General features: G+C 33.9%; 2 protein-coding genes across 2 annotated transcripts in view; one reads left to right on the top strand and one right to left on the bottom strand.

The window, feature by feature from the left end:
- Positions 1-3260: 3260 nt before the first annotated feature.
- Positions 3261-6468, bottom strand: LOC126829522 (short coiled-coil protein B). Its single transcript, XM_050559450.1, has 5 exons — positions 6415-6468; positions 6031-6292; positions 4775-4861; positions 4002-4088; positions 3261-3453 (listed from the first exon to the last, which is right to left on the bottom strand). Exons 2-5 carry the CDS (start codon positions 6092-6094, stop codon positions 3311-3313), a joined length of 381 nt encoding a protein of 126 aa, XP_050415407.1. The 5' UTR covers positions 6095-6292; positions 6415-6468; the 3' UTR covers positions 3261-3310.
- Positions 6450-20197, top strand: part of LOC126829506 (uncharacterized) — a 104818-nt gene continuing 91070 nt past the window's right edge. The window contains exons 1-2 of the mRNA XM_056103089.1: positions 6450-6587; positions 15039-15736. Coding sequence (XP_055959064.1) covers positions 15642-15736 — 95 coding nt within the window. The 5' untranslated portion in view covers positions 6450-6587; positions 15039-15641. The remainder of the gene's footprint in view (positions 6588-15038; positions 15737-20197) is intronic.

Here is a 20197-nt window from a genome sequence, read left to right as displayed (position 1 = left end):
GCTCTACATTTTACTATTATTTTGAATTTCAACTCTCCAGGGTTTTTTAACGTCCACACAGGACCTTCTAAGTATTTTTCTGAGATATCAAACTAAATGTTCCTGTATATGAAACAGACAAAAAGTTCGGATAATATTTTATTTTAACTGGTGAAAGTCAATAGCACGATTTAATAGACGTTTGTGGTCTACAGCAATATATTTCTTCTAAGATACAAGGAATAAATGTATGCATCAATACATCAATACATAATAATTCAATACATTACGTTTATCATTCATGCAGTACACCAGCATAGTATGAAGGATTTGAAAAAAAAGTTTTAATAGTTGGCCAAGAAATAACGATTTGATTTAGTTCACCACAAACCAATAACAATATGCTACATACAAATCTTGCTTTAATTACAGAATCATACTTTATAACTTCTATAAGAGCAAGTTATAATATCATTCATTTAGAACACAAATTGGGGTTTATCAGGTTGCCTTATAATACATGAATAGCAGAGTTGTATGTGCTGGCTATGCCCATAGAATAATTTTATCAAATTTCAAAGAGTTCCATCTATTGAGATCTCTTCACAAGCACAGATCAAGGTTTCATTTCTCTCTCACAGATCCAGGTGGTGACAATACATGTTCACATAAATTATTTGTGTGTATAAAAAAGCCCATTACAATTTTAAAGTAATTTAACAATTATAAAAACAAGAATTATGTTGTACAACTAAATAAAATTCTTACAATAACATATTTACATGATCAAATAATCATGCTTTTTGATTTGAAATATTTATTACTACTTATTAACAATTTCTTAAATGCTTGATGCATCATTTGCATTTTTGCTTAAAAAATCTAATTTCTCACGGCTTAATTTACGTAAGTATGTACTCGATTATTTCACATTTAATTAAGAAAACAAAATCAAAATACCAAACCCAGCTAAATATTGTTTCTTGGATTAAATTGGATTTAAAACAGGCCCACTATTGTGTGGGAAACTTTGTAAATACTGAATAGAATTGAAACATTTTTGGACCTATATTCCCTTTAGAGATTCATCTTTTACAATATTGTAGTTTACAAGAGATTCCTACAGTGGCTAAATGATGCATCAAGCCTTTAAAGAACAATTTGATAAAAGGTTTTAAAACACGATTGGAAAATTGAGTATCAATCAGTCATTTCTGTAGATAGAATTTTAAATAAACAAACCCACTTCATATTGCACATATAACATTTTAATCTTGAAGTGACAAGTGGCTACATCCCATTCCATTTAAATTAACAGAAAAACGTCCTTTTTTAATTACAAATAAATAGCTCTGTAATTTTTTCTGTAGGAATAAACTTCAGGAAATATTTAAAGCAATATACTAATGCAAAGTAATGTCTTGTGAAAATTGGACAAATTTAAATATAATATGTACATCGGTATATCTGGATTTCACAATGTTATTCTATATAACTGTACCTTGATATTACAATATAATTAACAGTAATCTGAAAATTCAAAAGATTGTAATATATCTGTTAAAACTATTAAAGTATATAGATGACATACAAACTTAATTTACTAAAATGGTACATGAGAAACAGATCACTGATGTTATATTTAATATAAATTTAAATGCACAAGACAAATAAATATGAACAAAGACAATATGCCCACAAAATTATTTTAACATACAAGTATTCTTTTGTTTGTTTCCACTTCTTTTTTCTGGAAAAAAAAAAATAAATTTCTTTTTTTTAATTATCAAAAAAACAAAACAAACCCACCCAAAATTGATCTATGTCAAACAAACAACTAAATATATATATATATATATATATCAAGTTGACATACCAGCCTCAGTGTCATTGTTTATGTTCGCCACACTGATTTGGCTATCTTAGTTGCAGTAAAATGTGAGTTACTTCCCTTTGCCCTCTTGTTGTCAATAAAAATAGCACAAGTATCAAGGGTGGATAATTTGACTAGGTGTCTCCCACTCCCACGTGAATAGACTCAGGGGTTAGTGGAGTAGAACAGAACGATACCACTGGGGATACCGAGGATGACTTACACAGACCTCACTGATAAGTTTTTTAGCAGTTTTCTTCAGTCAACTGCTTCATAGGCTATAGTTTTCAACATTTCTTTTCAAATTTGGGGTAAAGCATTGTGATCATGTGAGATTGACTGTATCGTTATAAAGCATTCTATAACTTTCCAATCAAATCTCCACTCAGCCCAAAACCTTGTGAAAACAAAAGAGGCTGTAGTTTCAAATTTGGGGGGAACCATTGGGGTCATGAATGGATGAAATCTATTGATTTTCAGCATTCTGCGACTTTTCATTCCGGAGTTACTGCCGCCGCCCCCTTTATCGATAATCTTGTCAACGCGATAGCGGCTATAATTTTAATGGATTTTTGTCAAATTTGATGGTAAGCATTGGGGTCATGAAAGGATGAACTCTATTGCTATTCAACCTTCTACGACTTTCCATTCTGGAGTTATCCCTCCTTTGCCAAAAACCGTGTAATCGCGATAGAGGCTATAGTTTTTCACGAATTTCATTCATGTATATGTGGTCATGAGAGAATGAACCCTATCCATAATCAACAATCTGTGACTTTCCATTCAGGAGTTATCCCCCATTTCCTGAGAATCTTGTTAACGCGATAGAGGCTACAGGTTTTTTTGACAGATTTCTTTCAAATTTGGTCTAAAGCATTTGAGTTATGAGGGGAACGCACCCTATCGATGTTCAGCCTTCTGTGACTTTCCGTTAAATAGTTATCCCCCAGTTTTTAACAGAATTTTTTCAAATTTGATGTTCAGCACTGGGGTCATGAGAGAATGAACCCTATCTATATTAAGCGTTCTGCGACTTTCCGTCAAGTCTGAGTTTTCCTTTTGGATAACCGGTTAAATGGATCTAAAATCTGAAGTGGACTGGCTTTCAATTTTACAAATAAACATTTCACATGACTAGATGTTTCTATTGGCGATGTTGTTGAATTTGTTCAGGAACCATAAACGCCAAAGGAAACGGTTCTCATCTGCAATATTCTTGGGGTGATAGCGAATGCAGGTCCAAGCTAGCTTTATATTTGTCAGGGAATGCAACATTTCTGTTGAAACACAAGTTGTACAAGAATGAAACTGTGTCAAGAGCTGGGTTTGATCAGATGTTTTCAGTTGAAATGACATTAAAGAAAATTATTTCTCACTAATTTGAAATCTGAGTCTTCTCTATGCTTACTTTATTTGTTGATTGCACATAAGTTTATTTTCTTCTAACCACGACTGGTTTTATTTTTTCTTGGTTTTAGGAGATGTTGATTGAAATACACTGCTTGCTGCCATCAAATTCTCTATATACTGGCCTAATACTTGATTTTCTGATTTCAGTTTGAGATTCTCTTCTTTAACGGAATCCACTCTTGATGACAAATCTACAAATAATATAAATATTTTAAAGTTTACCAAGCAAACGAAATGAAATGAAATGGGGTTTCACGTCCTACTGTACTGCTCCGACTGGGCTAATGAAGACGGGCATACGCCATACAGTGTGCTATGAGGGAAATTTTGCCCAGGCAGCGGCACTATGGCCTACTCTTATACCGAATTCCAACTGTCAAGGGACATGTATACACAAGACCTTGGTTTTCCATCCCATCTGAACGACTGGACAGCTGTCCTTTTCAGACCCTCCGTCCTGCACCACTGACAAGGGGAAACCCCCCCGGTAAATCCCGATGAACTTTCTCGGCCAATGCAGGGATCGAACACGCGACTTCCAGGCTAGCGAGTCAGCGTCTTACCCACCTAGCCACCGGGGCTCCATATACCAAGCAAACATACACTCACAAAACAACTATAATTCTTGGTGAAAAATAGTTCCATCAATAATAGGCCTATAATTTACGAGAATATAAACACAGTTTTATAATACCAGTACTTAAAGTAGTAGAACTAATAATTTTGATAGATATCTCACCATCTAGTGTATTCTGTAATTCTAGAACTTGTGTTATGAGTTTCTGTTTCTCTTCTTCTTCATCAGGATTTATATCTGGATCCAAACCTAAAATAAAGCATTTATTTTAGTGTTGTCCTACTTTCCTACTATAACCATTTAGAAGCCTGGTAGCAAACAGTGGCGGCGCCAACCGCCGGTGGTAGGAGGGGCAAAGTTAAGGGGGCAAAGGTGTGAGCTTGAACTAGGGGTATGGGGAGACTCCCTCATAAATTTTGGAAAATAGACAGCCGGAAATACAATCTGGTAGTAGTATTTCAGGCACTGATCGTCGAGATAAATAGAGCTGACCAGATACTGTCTGTTGACAAATCACTAGCTTATCCGACAGAGAGGGAGGTGTCAAATGAATGGAGTGAGTGAATCAAAGTGAATGAATAGTCTTGCCGCATTGAACCTGTACTCTAAAACTTGTCAGTCTCACTTGTGGGAACCCAGCTTGAAAGATCTATGCCCACACAATGAATTATTGTGGAGAATTAATGTTCAGTATGTGTTTTACTGGGTTTGTTTTTAACTCAGTTGGTTTTATGTTATTTACAGTTTAACCCACTAAGATGAATCATGGAATATTGCTGTCACAAGAGTCTTTCATTTGAGTGTAAAAGCAAAGGGTTGATTCAATTAAATTTACTGTTTTGCAAGATGGATATCTGCATTCAAATATGGACGAAAACTTTGCTTCTCTATTAATAATCAGATCAACTCGATTCAAAACCAATACATGTACTTACTATTACTATGTGAATTACCAGTGTATGTGTCATTTTTACTATTTTCTTCATCAATCAGTTTTTGCTGGCTATTTTTGGCAAGTTCGCCTGAAAATTACAAAATATTTATTTATTGTATCTGTACTGTCAATAACCATAACACAAAATAAACTGTTTTCAAACTACTGTAGTGAACTACTTTATTATGGTTATTGAAAATTATCTGTAGGTCTAGTTTTTAAATCGCCTTCTGTAAAGTAAATTGCAACACATGGTTGTCAAAATCTGTTAACTTTATTTATCATCCCCACCACAACATCTTTCCGTTGGTTTTATTCAAAATGTGGCAGGTGCCATTTTATATTGAACTGTTGAAAATACAAGTATGCGCTGGAATATCTAATTGAAGAATGGATTTTGATTCACCGGAGATGACCCTTAGAAGTTAGAACCCAATGAGGACCTACAGCAGCTTTGAAATAGGCGGTGTAAAAACCTGTGAGCCGCTATAGGTGCTTCCACATGTACTTGTTTTCAAAAGTTAAAAAAGATAGATCTGACAAGCTAGCCAATCAGAACAGCTGTTACATAGAACAAAGGCGAATGTTTTCGCGGTCAATGTTCACCTACAGCAGCTCACCAGATTTTTGGGCTGCTTTGTGTGAAACTTTGAAGTTTTTTTCTCCAAAAAAGGACGAGGGTATAAGGTACGGGTAGTAAATACCATATAATTAAGAAACTGTATAGTTTTTTTATAAAGAATGAAAACACTATTTTTTTCAGCATCAAATGAAATTAAAATTTGCTGTAGTAAAATGGAGTCAAAGTGATGGAGTCAGAGTGGGTCAGTTGGTAAGGTGATGGCTCCCTAACAAGGAGGTCCTTTTTTCGATCCTAGTGCTGGATAGCACTTCATAAACAACCCTAGGCATTGGAATTCAATGAAGAGAAGGCAGAAATTCTCCCTCATTGCACACTATAATTAACCCTGGTTGCTGCAGAGTTCAAATCGCATTTCATTTCAATTCATTTGTCTAGTAAAATGGAAATAGCTATTAATAAATAGCTATCTTACTGGGGGGGAAACCCATCTTATACATGTAATTACAAAATGCAACAAAGTTGCTGCTCTTTCATGTATGACTACATTCATTATATCATAGTTGTTTTGTGTATTATTTTATAATGCCTATAATATTTAACACAATAAACCTCATATATATATACACTGTGCCGTATATTATTAATCTATCTAATTTTAATAAATTATGCACAACCTGACTCACTGTCTGTAGATAATGGTACATTGTATAAATCACCGGAATTATCACTATTAGACATTTTCACTCCAAATTTAACAATGTCGATGTTTGTTAAGTCTTTTAAGATGAAAGTTGTTTTGATAACTGGCTCCAATTATCTCCAGAATCAAATCAGACCATAGATTGACTCATTTATTCAGCACTCGGCAGTTGCTTGACTTTTCACAAAATATAATAGCCTTTCTTATAACTGTTTCTCGAATTGAGTGTGTCGAATCTGAAATATAATATGAAAATTACATCAAATGAATTTATTTGCGCGTGTCGTAAATATCAGCTTTTCTCATAGACAGACACGTCGCACTAGAATACTATATTTCTAGAAACAAATATTATTACCAGCAGACAGCCATGTTTTACTGGTCACGTGATAAAAATGTCACGTGACTTTTGCTTTACCACCTGCGCGACTCGACTGTCAACATGAATTTTTATGGATTACCGTACCTTAGATATTTTGTGTCGTGTGGTGGGGTTGTCACAGAATAGACGTATACTACAAGCTAAATACGGTAATTATGAATTAAGGCATTTTCTTCTATTTTAGTGTTAATTTCAACTGATTGTTTTATTGTAGGAACTTTATTAATTTATAGTGTACCTTTACTTTATAAACTGCGTGTGTTGGGAGTGTAGAAAACGCATGCTACATGTATGGCCTATAAAGGCGTAACGGTATGCTCATCTGTGACAAGACAGGACTGTACCGTTACCGGCGTTAGTATTGAAACGCCTATTTGATTAAACGAATATTAAATCGTATATTTTTTGGTTAAAACACTTTAACATATACTTTTAAGGCGGCCCGGGAATAGTATGAAATAAAAAATTATAACCTGAAGAAAGATTATAAAAGATTTTTTGTATTACAGTTACAGTCTGATTTTCAATACATTCTAAAGTTGAATGCTACATTCTTAGATGGGGAGAATTCTCTTACTGTAAAGGTCGACTAGTTTGCACATATGTATATCAGTTTTGTTTCCTTTTTTTCAACCCCCCCCCCCCACACACACACACACACACACACCAATTAACCACCAACACCGCCCAAAAAATCTTACTTAATTAGACTTTAATCAAATACTGATACTTCTCTTTTAACAATTTAAAGAAAACATATTTTTGCCTTGTTGGTTTTCTTTAAAAAAAAAAACAGAATTGATAATACAGTAATGCATTCGTCATGCAGACTGAAACAATGTAAAAAAGATTTTGAAATTCAATAGAAACTAGATGGGACCAGATTAGGTAAAATAAGGCCTTAAGAAATAATATAGCCCTATATGTCCCTTTAATTTATCAGACTTGGCATAAAATTTTTTTTACAAAGTTAATGGACTGTCTTGTGAAAAACATATAGTACATTGTAGAATTATTCTTGCAAGATACATAAATATTGTGGTGTGAAATCATAATCAACCTGTGTAAATGGTCTTAAATTAAGTTAGATTTGAATAATTTTTAGACAAGAATCTTTAAAGAAAAAATTACTTTTATTTGATTATGTATGATCCTAAACTCTTTATTTATTTTTTTACCCGTTGGTGCTTTTACAAATTAAAAGGTTGATGACCTAAAGGAAGTATTGACATTGCATTGAAACAGTTATTTCGTATCTTCACTCCTACAGTAGCTATAAGTAATCAGCTGCTGATGACATTACATAGCTCCACAGACTTAACCTGTTCTTACATGTATATGTAAAACTATCCAGGCCTACAAGTACAGTATACATTTAGATCAATATCCATTTTAGTATTATCTACTAGGATTTTGTTTACACATTATTTAGACTGCCATATAAGGCCACTTATAAACAATTGGTTGGTGATTGCCCACCCAGAAATTTGTATCTGACCATTGTTTTGGTTTTTTTTAAATTTGACCCTCTGACAATGTTTAACTTTAAAACTATGTTAAAAGTGCCAAAAGGCTGATCTAAAATGAAAAAAGGTCTATTTAAAATCATATTCAACAAACGTATCATTGGATTTCCAATGGAGGGCCTGACAAGAACAGCTGTCTAGTCGTTCGGTGGGAAGGAAAACCAAGGTCCTGTGTATACATTGGCATGCACGTAAAAGATCCCTTGGCAGTTGGAATTCGATATAAGAGTAGGTAGCTGCCTGGGCCAAATTTTCCAGTCTTCATTAGCCCAGTCGGAGCAGAAAAGTAGGACATTAAACCCCATTTCATTTCATTTTATATTCATGTTTTAAAAACAATGAGGGGGGTTGGATGGTCGAATGGTTAGCATGTGCGTGCTGTATCATAAGGCCTGTCATTGAGTCAACTGGCGTGGTTTCGAATACCTGTTGTACGTGACAAGGAGTAGGGTCGCCTGTCCAACCTCATGGGTTTTCTCTGGGTCCTCCGGTTTCCTCCCATTGCTAAAGACCACTACGCGCAAGCGAATTATTGAAATAAAATTAAACCATATGTTAGTCCTGAAATGACCTAGTTTGTGTCGAGTGGATGTTAAACCCCATTTCTCTCTCTATCTCTCTTTCTTTCTTTAAAAACAATGAAAAAAGTAAAACTCTTAAAAGTAAACTTTCTAACGCCCCTGTTTAACAAAACAATGGGGGTTGGGTGTGCGTGTTGTATCATAGGGTCTGTCATTGAGTCAACTGGCGTGGTTTCGATTCCCCGGTTGTACATGACAGACTATGGTGGTCTGTTAAACCTTGCATGTTTTCTCTGGGTCATCTGGTTTCCACCACTGCTAAAGACCCCTATGCACAAGCGAATCATTGAAATAAAATTGAACCATATGTTAGTTCCAAAATGACCTTGTTTGTGTCAAGTGGCGACATTAAACCCATTTTTCTCTGTCTCTCTCTTTAACAAAACAAAAATTTACCCAAGTACATGTATGTATACACTACATGTATGTAATATACACTACATGTATGTAATATACACTACATGGATGTAATATACACTACATGGATAAAAATTTGATTTCTCTAGTATACTTATGCCCAAAACATTTTATCATAATATTATTCATGTACACGTACCAGTAATTTAATTTTCAACAATATATATGTTATATGTGCAGGGAAATAAAATGGGCTTTAAGTAGCTAAATCTTTAACTCAATATCATTCACAGTCTTCAACATTTAAAACACAAATTATTTGTCAATCTAAATCAACATTGATGTTGTTATCTTACTGTGAAAAGATGGGCTTCTTTTATCCAGTATTTAAAGTAGCTATGTCTTTAACTCAATATCATCCACAGTCTTCAACCCGTCTTCATTAGCCCAGTTTAGGAGCAGAACAGTAGGATGTTAAACCCCATTTCATTTCATTGAAAACACAAATTATTTGTCAATTTAAATCCACATTAATGTTGTGATCTGACCAGGAAAAGATGGGCTTCTGATATCCAATATTTAAGACAAAATAAACATTTTACCATTGGTACACAAATCGTGTACCAGAATGCGTTTCAGTGCCATTTGTAATAAGCGACTCAAAGAATGAGGCTAGACATAGCCCACAAGTCATGCGAAAAGGTGACGTCATGTTCTTATCTGGAGAGCATGCCCAATAAATACTACCGGTGTAGACTAGAATAACCAAACGCTAGAGATTTGCCATTGAATTGAGACTTCACAAGTATTTCACCAAACATAACTGATTTGAAATTAGAGTAAAAACGGAAACGATTGAATGTAAATCAGTTTATATATAATCATATTACATTATTATATGCGTTGCGACCCTTTTGTGTCAATTTCTAGGTCCGAAATATTAGCGATTGAGCTCGTTTAACATCCTACTGCTATTCAAATGATCAGTCTTGTTCATTATATTTTTATAACTTGACAAGTTATGTTTTCAAAATTAAAGGGGACATGTGAAACCCAGTATAGCTGTTTCCGACATGGTTTCCCCATGTCACTGGTGCAGGACGGAGGGCTTGACAGGGACAGCTGTTTAGTTACTCAGATGAGACGGAAAACCGAGTTCCCTTGTATACATTGGCGTGGACGTAAAAGATCCCTTGGCAGGAGGAATTCGAGATAAGTGTAGGCCATAGTGCCGCTGCCTGGGCAAAACTTCCCTCATAGCACACTGTATTGCATATGCTCATCTTCATTATCCCAGCGGGGCAGAACAGTAGGACGTTAAACCCCATTTCATTTCCAGCATATCTGCATCACAGGTCTATTCTGATTTTAATTTATGGGAAACTCATTTGTTGAAGAGTGTCAGCTATCAGAGTTTTTTTTATTACCTCCATCAGGCAGCTCTCAAGAGACATTATAAATCATAGTATAATGTCTTTCTGTCCTCTGATATGTGCAAGACGCAGATTTCTCCATTCATCGATTTTACCAAATGGACTTTTCTATGGAAGGTGAATTAGTCTACTTGTACTAAAACTTGACCATATATATAATATTTTCCAACCTCACTATTTTCTTTCCATGTATAACAGCTACTTTAAACCAATGACAAATAGATTATAAGGATATTAAGCAGGATAATATGGATGAAAATTATTATCAATTGATTAATGTCTCTTGGAAAAGCTTATAAAAAAGTTATTTTCCCGTATCTTAAAATTGCTAAAAAAATATTTGATTAAAGAAATCTGTGAATTGAGCTGAAATCCGATTCTCTGTCAGGTACATGTACTGTTAACTAATTTTGTTCGCATACTTTTTTGTAACTTTAAACTTGAAGGAACATGTGAAGATTATGTGGAAGGTGTTTCATTTATACCAGAAAAGCAGTTACATGTACATCTAATAAACAGCTGTATTGTGGGTTAATGCGGTCCATTTTTACGGCCATTAGGAAAGCCGTTACAGTACATCTTAAAGTACTAAAGTTCTAGTTAGCAATATTACATGTCAACTTCCATTTTCACCGATAGTCTATTTTGTTGGATCGTGGAGTATAAATGGAAGGAGAAGAAGCTCTAGTATTTGTATGTCTGATTCTCCTTAGAAGGCTGTTTCACCCTTTGTTTAATGTCTTCAAATGAATACATGTATGCATCATAAAATGGCATAATTCAAATTGCTAGAAAGATAATTTAACATTAAATAGCATGATATCAATGATTTATGTAAATTAGCATGTAAATCCAGATTAGTTTAAAACAATGGATGTGATTTAAAACATGAGGTATATACTGGTCTGTAAACAGCAAAGTTCAGTCTTAAAAGAAGAAATGTTTTTAGAGTCTTTAATCCATTTTGGAAGTCTATTCCATAAAGTTGGGACATCACATGCAAAAGTGTAGTACTATCCAACCACACATCTTAGTTTTTGGCCTGATCATCTAATGGGGGGTTGGTTGGCTCTGGACTGCTATTGTTGTATCTTTCTTCTTAAGGACTTCACCATTGTGTTTTCTCACGATACCGACTCAAATAAGTAACAGGAACAACGATAGTGTTTTTGCTAAACATTTTATTTACACAGTAGTCTACATTACAATATTTAAAATTAACATCTCTTTCTCTCCAACCCCAGTCCTGTAAAAATCTAGCCAGCATGGCTAGACCCAGGAAAACACTTCCGCATGAAATAGTCGTCTAAAGAATCCACATGATCTCTCCCAATTATTCTAGCCCCGCTCCCTTATATAGGTGCATATTCTTTTGGCTCTGTTTATTCTTTTGTCTCTTTTACGTAAACAACTGATAACAGCTAAATTCCAAATATGGAATGGACATTCACCCCAAACCTGTATATCGACAGGGATTGTTTCCTAATTTAGTCAACAAATATGATATATGTTTTATAACAAAGAAAAATGTAAACGACCAACATGTTCATTAATCTATAGCTTAGTTAACATATCAAAATAACCAGCATATACTTTCTATATTTGTGTTTATGAAGTTAGAATCAATAATATAAAAGATAACGCTATTGTTCTAGCCATCATATTTCTCCATTCTTTGTCTGTAGACCCCCTGTCTTGTTATTGTCACAATATTCATAAACAATTTTAAGTTGCCTTTCAGAATTTAAGGTATACCTTAGCTAATATTTTGGCAATGGAAAATAATTAATCAAAACCATAATATTATTTTACATAGCAGTTTCTAAGCACAAATTCTTTCCCTCCATATTACTACAAAAGTCCTCTTACCACTTTAAGTGTTCACTTGAGGATGCACACGAAGATTCTCGTTCTGTGAGCAGAGTGAATGTGATGGAAAGTAAAGTGTAATAATTTCTTGAAGATACTTTGGAGAATCAATATTATTAAGCATAGGTTGAATGTTCAGGGCCGTAACTAGGGGGTGGGGGCTAAGGGGGGCAAAGCCCCCCCCCCCCCCCCGCACGCCACCTGCAATAAGTTTCGCCCCCTCCCCCTGTGGAAAAATTGTCAACCATAAACCCCCCTTAGTTTCGTCAATTTTAGAGCACCCCTGAGAACACTTCCCATCCCTCTCGTTGCTCGGAGCTAGTTACGGCCCTGTGCATGTTTGTAATAACATTTATTTTAAATATTATTCCTTTCGCACGGGGAGCCAGTGTAATTTTTTAAGCACAGGAGAAATAAGGTTTGATGGTTTCGATTTAAGTTATGATCCAAGTGGCTTTGTTTTATAGTTTTTATTATTTGTTGGTTTGTGAGGCAGACAAATAAAACATAAGAGAATTACAGTACAATGCATCATTCAGTTTTAAAAAAAAAACATTCATCAAGTGTTTAATATTTTCAACACATGATGGTTAATCAGAAGCGACTGGTTGATAGTATTGAAAACTACCCTGAGATACTGAAGTACATAAACTTTGGACTGTTTATTTCATTCAGAAAATAGCCAATCAATATGAAATATTTTTAATTGAAGTGATTTAAAAATATACTCTTTAGAACCCCCAACAAGGGGATGAAATGGACTTGAAAGGAGAATTGGAATGATTATAAATGAGTTTCTATTCCCTTTAATCAACATCGCTGGTTGGGTGTAATAGATTTGTTCATGCAACTTCATTTGTTTCAGATAATTAAAACATCAGTACTTTGTCATACATGTAGAAACACATTTGGCTGGAATAGTAATACATAGACTAAATCTCTGTCTTGCACAAGTTAATGGTAAAAGAGGTTACATTGAAACATTTGTCTTTTTTCTGTTAGATTTGACTTGATATGGAATTTATGAACACAAAGCCATGGTATAGAATACTTTAATTTGTACTAGATATTGATACAAATAACACTGAATTCGTGTGATGATTTTGTTTGCTCCATAATAGAAGCCATTACATGCACTTGCTAATGTTTTTCTATCAATAATACTCTCTAGTGTCATGTATTAAATCTTGAGAAAAACTGCTGGAAGTTGTCAGGCATTCAATATGTGTTGCAATTGCCGATTGAAAAAGTAGCTAGGTTCCTTTCCTTATTGGTGATTGATTGATTTACAGCCAGCTTTTTGTGGAGCTTTGAATCGTATGGCTCTAATTAAACTATTGTATGGTGGTCAGCAGGAAGGCATTGCAATACACAAGCTTCTAAATCCCTACTACTTTACAGCTTAAATCACTATTATTTCCAAAATTAATGCAAATTAATTTAAATAGGCGATTATATATTGAAATTTGTAGATTGTTAAAAAAATGTTTTACTGAATACCATGGTTTTTTTGACAAATGTATTTTTCTAGATAGTTTGGATATGTTTCTGGATTGATGTTTATCTACATGTATTTCAGATTGAAACTTTTGACACATAAGATGGTATCGAGAGTTGATTAAAGTCTTTTCATGTTGATAAATGTTTAATTAATAGTGTATATAAAATTTGAGGCCTAAAGAAAGACCTGCAACAGGCAGATTTAGCTCTTGCATAATGTATGTTTAAGTTATATGTTATGATATATAATTTTGTAATACCTGAAATATTTGTGTGTCATTAGGTGAACAATCCATCAGTTGATGTCTGTATATGAAGATGTTAACACCTGATTAAGAGTGATTACACAGTCAGTTGAACCTACCCTTGACTTACATTGATAGAAATGTATCACTAGTCTTCACATTCATACAACACTTTAATTTGGGTATTGAATAAAAATAAATAATTTTGATGAGTTGTTTTATGTAGACTTGTGGATATTAGTCTAAATTAACAAGTTTAGGTCAGCTGCAGATAAAGCCAGTGTTGAGATTAAAGTAGCTACATGTAAGTCTCTTACTCAATATCATCCACAGTCTTCCATTGAAAACACAAATTATTTGTCAATTTGAATCAACACTGATTGTAATCTTACCGGGAAAAGATGGGCTTCTGATAACCAATATTTAAGACAAAATAAACATTTTACCATAAGTACATGAATTGTGAACCAGAATGCGTTTCAGCGCCATTTGTAACAAGGGACTCAAAGAACAAGGCTAGACATATTCCACAAGTCATTTCAAACAGTGACGTCAAGTTCTTATCTGGAGGGCATGCGCAATAAATACTATCGGTGTAGACTAAAATAACCAGACGTTAGTGATTGCCATTCGATTGAGGCTTGTCGTGTATTTCGCCAAACATAACTGATTCGAAATTTGAGTAAAAATGGAAACGATCTAATGTAAATCAGTTTATATATATTCATATTACATTATTATATTCTTATCTGGAGAGCATGTGCAATAAGTACTATTGGTGTAGACTGAAATAACCAGTCGCTAGAGATTGCCATTCGATTGAGACTTCTGGCGTATTTCGCCGAACATAACTGATTTGAAATTAGAGTAAAAACGGAAACGATTGGATGTAAATCAGTTTATTTACATTCATATTACATTATTATATACGTTGCGACCCATTTGTGTCAATTTCTAGGTCCCAAATATTAGCGATTTAGCTCCTAAACTAATACTAAAAACAGCTTGTAACAGTGCATTAAAATATTTTATCTACAGACTTGCATGTATAATTGAAGTATGTAACTATATGTTACTTGTTTGTTACAGAGATGGAGGAGGTTATATTAAGTGAAGATAGTTGTAAGCTGTGATTGATCCACTACCAGTTTTATCTAGCATTACAGTAGACGACATTAGATGGACATCACATCATGGTGTCCACACTACCGGTAACACTGATGGAACAAAACAACGTAAAACAATCCACTCACCTTATCTGTGATTGGTACATATTTTTATGTGAAACAATGGTTAAAAAAAGATTAATAATAGATTAAGCTAATCTGGATTACTAATCACTGTGCTGTAGATACATGGATCTGGTCTTCTCATGTGGTCTGTAAAACCAGTAAATGAAGTTATTGTCAATATCATAATAGAAATGATCTTTTGACATGTATTCATAGTAAAATAAAGTGGCTCATCATCATAGTGTTGTAGAAGTTAACACACAGAACAGACGATAACATTTAGTATTGAATAGTTGAAGTGTTATCATCGTGTCATCATTATAGTGCCACAGACGGCAAGCATAAATTTTACCATAATAGCCTAGTGTGATTTAACTAGAAGAGAAGTTAGATATACAGAAAACCATGGAATATACCTTAATTTAATTCTATAATACTGGGAAATTTTGTAAGGTCAACAATGGCTTCGGATAATGTTTTAAAGAGAATTAACAGAGAGTTGGAAGAAGGTTGTGAAGCGAAACTCTCAACAGATGGTCGTTTATATTACACCAAGTAAGTACATGTAATTACATACATATTATATTATCTAGATTTATTTATAATTTCAGATTAAAACAATTTGATATTTAATTTCGTTACATGAGTACATGTACAAGTATAAAACCATTTGATGTCCATTTTCGTTACATGAGTACATGTAGGTTTTGTAACAGTCTGCAAACCCCCTGCAATATATACATCTATGGACAGGTACAATCAGATGTTGTTATAAGAATACATATCTTTTTACTACAAGGTAATAGCAAACTGGGTGACCAATGGTGTTTCATTGTGGATCTTAAACTTGTCATATAAAAGTTTGATCCCTATATGCAAAAGTGAAGAGGAGTAGGTAGGTGCTGGCTGGATCTCATGGGGTTTCTCCTGGTTATCTGAGTTATCCTCACTGTCAACGAACCATGAAGATCCACTGATTTGTCTGTACTGAATATATTGAAACTCTTTCAGTATTATTTTATATATGGTTACTTGAATCCTTTCAGTTTTTATCTGATACATGTCTTTACCATTACTACTCTTCTAACAAACTTTGTAAATAAAGATGATTCTAATCATTGAGCTGTTTATCAGTGTGTACCCTGTATAAAAACAATTGTTTCTATGAATACATGTAGTTTGTACAATTGTAAAATCTATGACACATGTACATGTAGATGGACATTATTTATAAATGGCCCAAAGCTGTGTTGGACATGTACTCCTTTGTAATCGAGGTGCATGCCTGAAGGCAAGGGATTAAACTACAAACAATATTATATAATTTTCACAGATATAACTAGCCATGTATTACCAGATTATATTAGAGACATTTTAATAGGTAATGTAGATCCTTGGATCTTCCTATTCAAATAATCCTAATAAGCAATGTGTAATTTGTATATAGCGTTAATAGAGGAAGTAGGTAGAACAATTGACTGTAGGTGGTATATGTAATAGTTTTTATATAAGTGTTAGTATTTATAGTATTAACATGTACTGTAAATGATGTTCATATTATATATAGAATGTAAGTTAGTTTTTAAGATCATGTTGTCACATGTACATCTAGAGATACATGTATAATACACAGCTTCTATTGTATCTACCATCAAATATTACAGATTATTTATTTGGATATATATATATTATAATATACATGGGTCAGGTAATCAGGTAATATTTGATTATATTATATTTTAAATGTTTATACCTTACTACAATCTTTTATATAATTTCCAACAGCAGCTACATTATGTACATGTACATGTTTGGTCATTGGTCTTGTCACAGCACAATTTTCATTTGTTATTTTAATATTTTATACATACATGTATGTATATATATCTGTCTGTTAGAGCTGTTAGTAATATTGATACCTTATTTTAGATGTTTTCTCAAAGTTTAATTAAGTACTTTATTTGAATGGATGTATATATTGGAATGTGTAAATGTATATGTTGACTTGGTGCCAATAGTCCGTTCACAACAATCAAACAAGACATGTCAGTAAAATGTCAATTTCAGTAAGATTGAAATAGAACATGTGATGGGTATAAGAATGGGCTTATAGTTTATAATCATACAAGAGATTAATATCGCATGATTACAATCTGTAGCAACCATTTCTTTATGTAGTCAACATATAATGGATATTCAGGTTTATATTAACAGATGATGACAACAGATTGCTTTACTGTCATTTTATTATTTCTTCTCTATTTTTATGATCTTTACTCTTTTAAGTTAAGTTTATCGATAACACAGATTTATCGTGTTTTGCATACTTTAGGTTCACCAATTTTCACTCAGCAATTTAAAACATGGATTTTTATATCTGATGTGGGTCTCCGGCTTTCTTTACACTGTGCTGTAGGCGATGATCAGTTGGCTTTTGATGGCATTAATAAAGCCAGATTTGGACATGTAATTTCACAGCTAACAACCAAGACTGCCCCTTATAGCAAACTTTCATTTCTGTATGTAATTGAATTGTATGGAGTACCCAACCCTTGGCCTACCCTACATGATTAGTTTTATGTGATAAAGATGTGGAGAAACTGATCAAATTAGCCCTTATTGAATAAAGAAATGGCTGTTACACAAATGTACATGTGCGAGAATAGCCAGGTTTAAACCACTGAATTTATTCAACTACTGAGATATAAAACCACATGTTCCATTTAAGAAGATGATTGTTTTGTTGTATTATTAATGTACATGTACCATGTATGGTAATACACCATAAATTGAATTGATTGTTTGAATTATAAGCTTATATAGATCTGTATTCATGTATAGTTGAATTATACATCTGGATTTAGAATGCTGGAGTGTTTTTTTGTACTAGGAAGTAACTTGGATGTTGAATATTTGATAATTATTTGGTTCATGAAATTCAACTAGCACTGTTATTTGTTGTATTTAAAGTGTAAATTTAGCTGGTGAGATTGGTTGAAATCATTCTTACCCATGACAAAACACCTCTTAATTTATTACTGAGAGGTCATGTCAGGTCAGTTGAATGCAAACTTGTTAAATCTTAAATGTAGTTTAAATGTACTACACACTGTATGTAAGCAACATAAAAACTTTAATTAGAGAAGCATCTAGAAGGACACATTACATTCAGCTTTACAGAGTAGTCTATTTTCAAAACACAACCTGTTTTACAATTGTCAAAAGATATGCTGTAAACATACATGTATGAATGAAATGAAATGGGGTTTAATGTTCTTATACTGTTCTGCTCCGAACAGGGGTAATGAAGATGGGCATACACCATACATTGTGCTATGAGGGAAATTTTGCCCGAACAGCGGTACTACATCCTACTCTTATATCGAATTCCAACTGTCAAGGGATCTTTTACGTGCACGCCAATGTATACACAGTATTTCGGTTTTCCGTCCCACCCGAACGACTAGACAGCTGTCCTTGTCAGACCCTCCATCCTGCATCACTGACAAGGGGGGGGGGGCATGGCGGAGAAATAGGAAGAGATGGGTACCTCGAGATGATATAATTAGTGGACAGAGCCCAACATATTTATTGAGAATTCCTCTGTAAGAGGCTGGATGTACTTTCGCTTGTGATATAATAGCAATGTCAAGTCAGACGGTACATGTATTTTATGTAGTAGTGCTAGAGACCTGTCCATCATAGTATAGTCTATAATAACAAGATAATCATTCTCTAACTCATGAGGAGACCTAACTACATTAATTTCAACTAAGCAGAAAATTGCGTCTGGTGGACCACATTAATATGAGAGATTTTACGTCAAGTTGATTTGGGGCCCTTCTCCTCGATTGCTAGATTAGTATTGAGCCAATTTGCTGGCACATTGACGATTTATTTTCAGTGATTGGGAAAATAGGAGAATGTGCCAGTCTATTATATCTGTGTGAATGGATAAATGAGAATTTGACAGCCTAGATGACACAAGATGGATGAAATAGCCCAAATATCGGAAAATCACCATTCAATAATAATAAAAAAATTGTCTGTGGAAACAGCAGTTATATTGATGAGAAATGGATACCTTGGTGATAGTATTTATAGGAAAATTGAGTTTTAAGTTACATGTACATGCCTGTCTAGCTTAGTTTTACAATGTTTATAGTAGTAGTTCAATATGAATGTTAAAGTTTAATATTGAAAGGTTCAATATCACTCTTGTTGTAACTGAATAATATGCCTCAATCTTTATTCTGGTCAACAAATTGTACTAGTTTACAATATTCCAATTAATTGATGATACAAATTTTATCTTAACACACCTAATTTAAAAAATTGGAAAAATTCAACTAAATGTTTTGAAAAGCCTAACGTAAACCTTTTCAACTGTGACTTGGATTTTAAATAATTTCGAACCCTCTGGACAAGTAAAATAGGATTTAATGGATAATTTACACAACAGGTAGGACACATAAACATCTAATACTTAGAATAAGGCTATTATTTATTTTCTGGAGCTGTCAAGCCAGCAAGAGTGTTATTGTCCCTTTAAACTATATATTAGCAACTTTTTTGATAGGCAATTAGTAATTGAACATATTTTATGGATACACAATTACTGAATGTATTACTAGATGTATGCAATGTTTGATAGCATATTATCAAGCTATGTTAAAGATACATTATGTAAAATTTATATAGAACTGGCTGTTCTTGCTATAATACTTCAAATTACTATATTCTGAGCGTTCGATCCCTGCATTGGCCGAGAAAGTTCATCCAGATTTTCCGGCGTGGTTCTCCCTTGTCAGTGATGCAGGACGGAGGGGCTGACAAGGAAAGCTGTCTAGTCGTTCGGATGGGACGAAAAACCGAGGTCCCGTGTACACATTGGCGTGCACGTAAAAGATCCCTTGGCAGTTAGAATTCGATATAAGAGTAGGCCGTAGTGCCGCTGCCCGGGCAAAATTTCCCTCATAGCACACTGTATGGCGTATGCCCGTCTTCATTAGCCCA

This window comes from Patella vulgata, chromosome 8 (assembly GCF_932274485.2).
Source record: "Patella vulgata chromosome 8, xgPatVulg1.2, whole genome shotgun sequence".
Lineage (NCBI taxonomy): Eukaryota > Metazoa > Mollusca > Gastropoda > Patellidae > Patella > Patella vulgata.
Note: the sequence above shows the minus strand (reverse complement) of the source record. Positions and strands in the feature narration are given on the sequence as shown.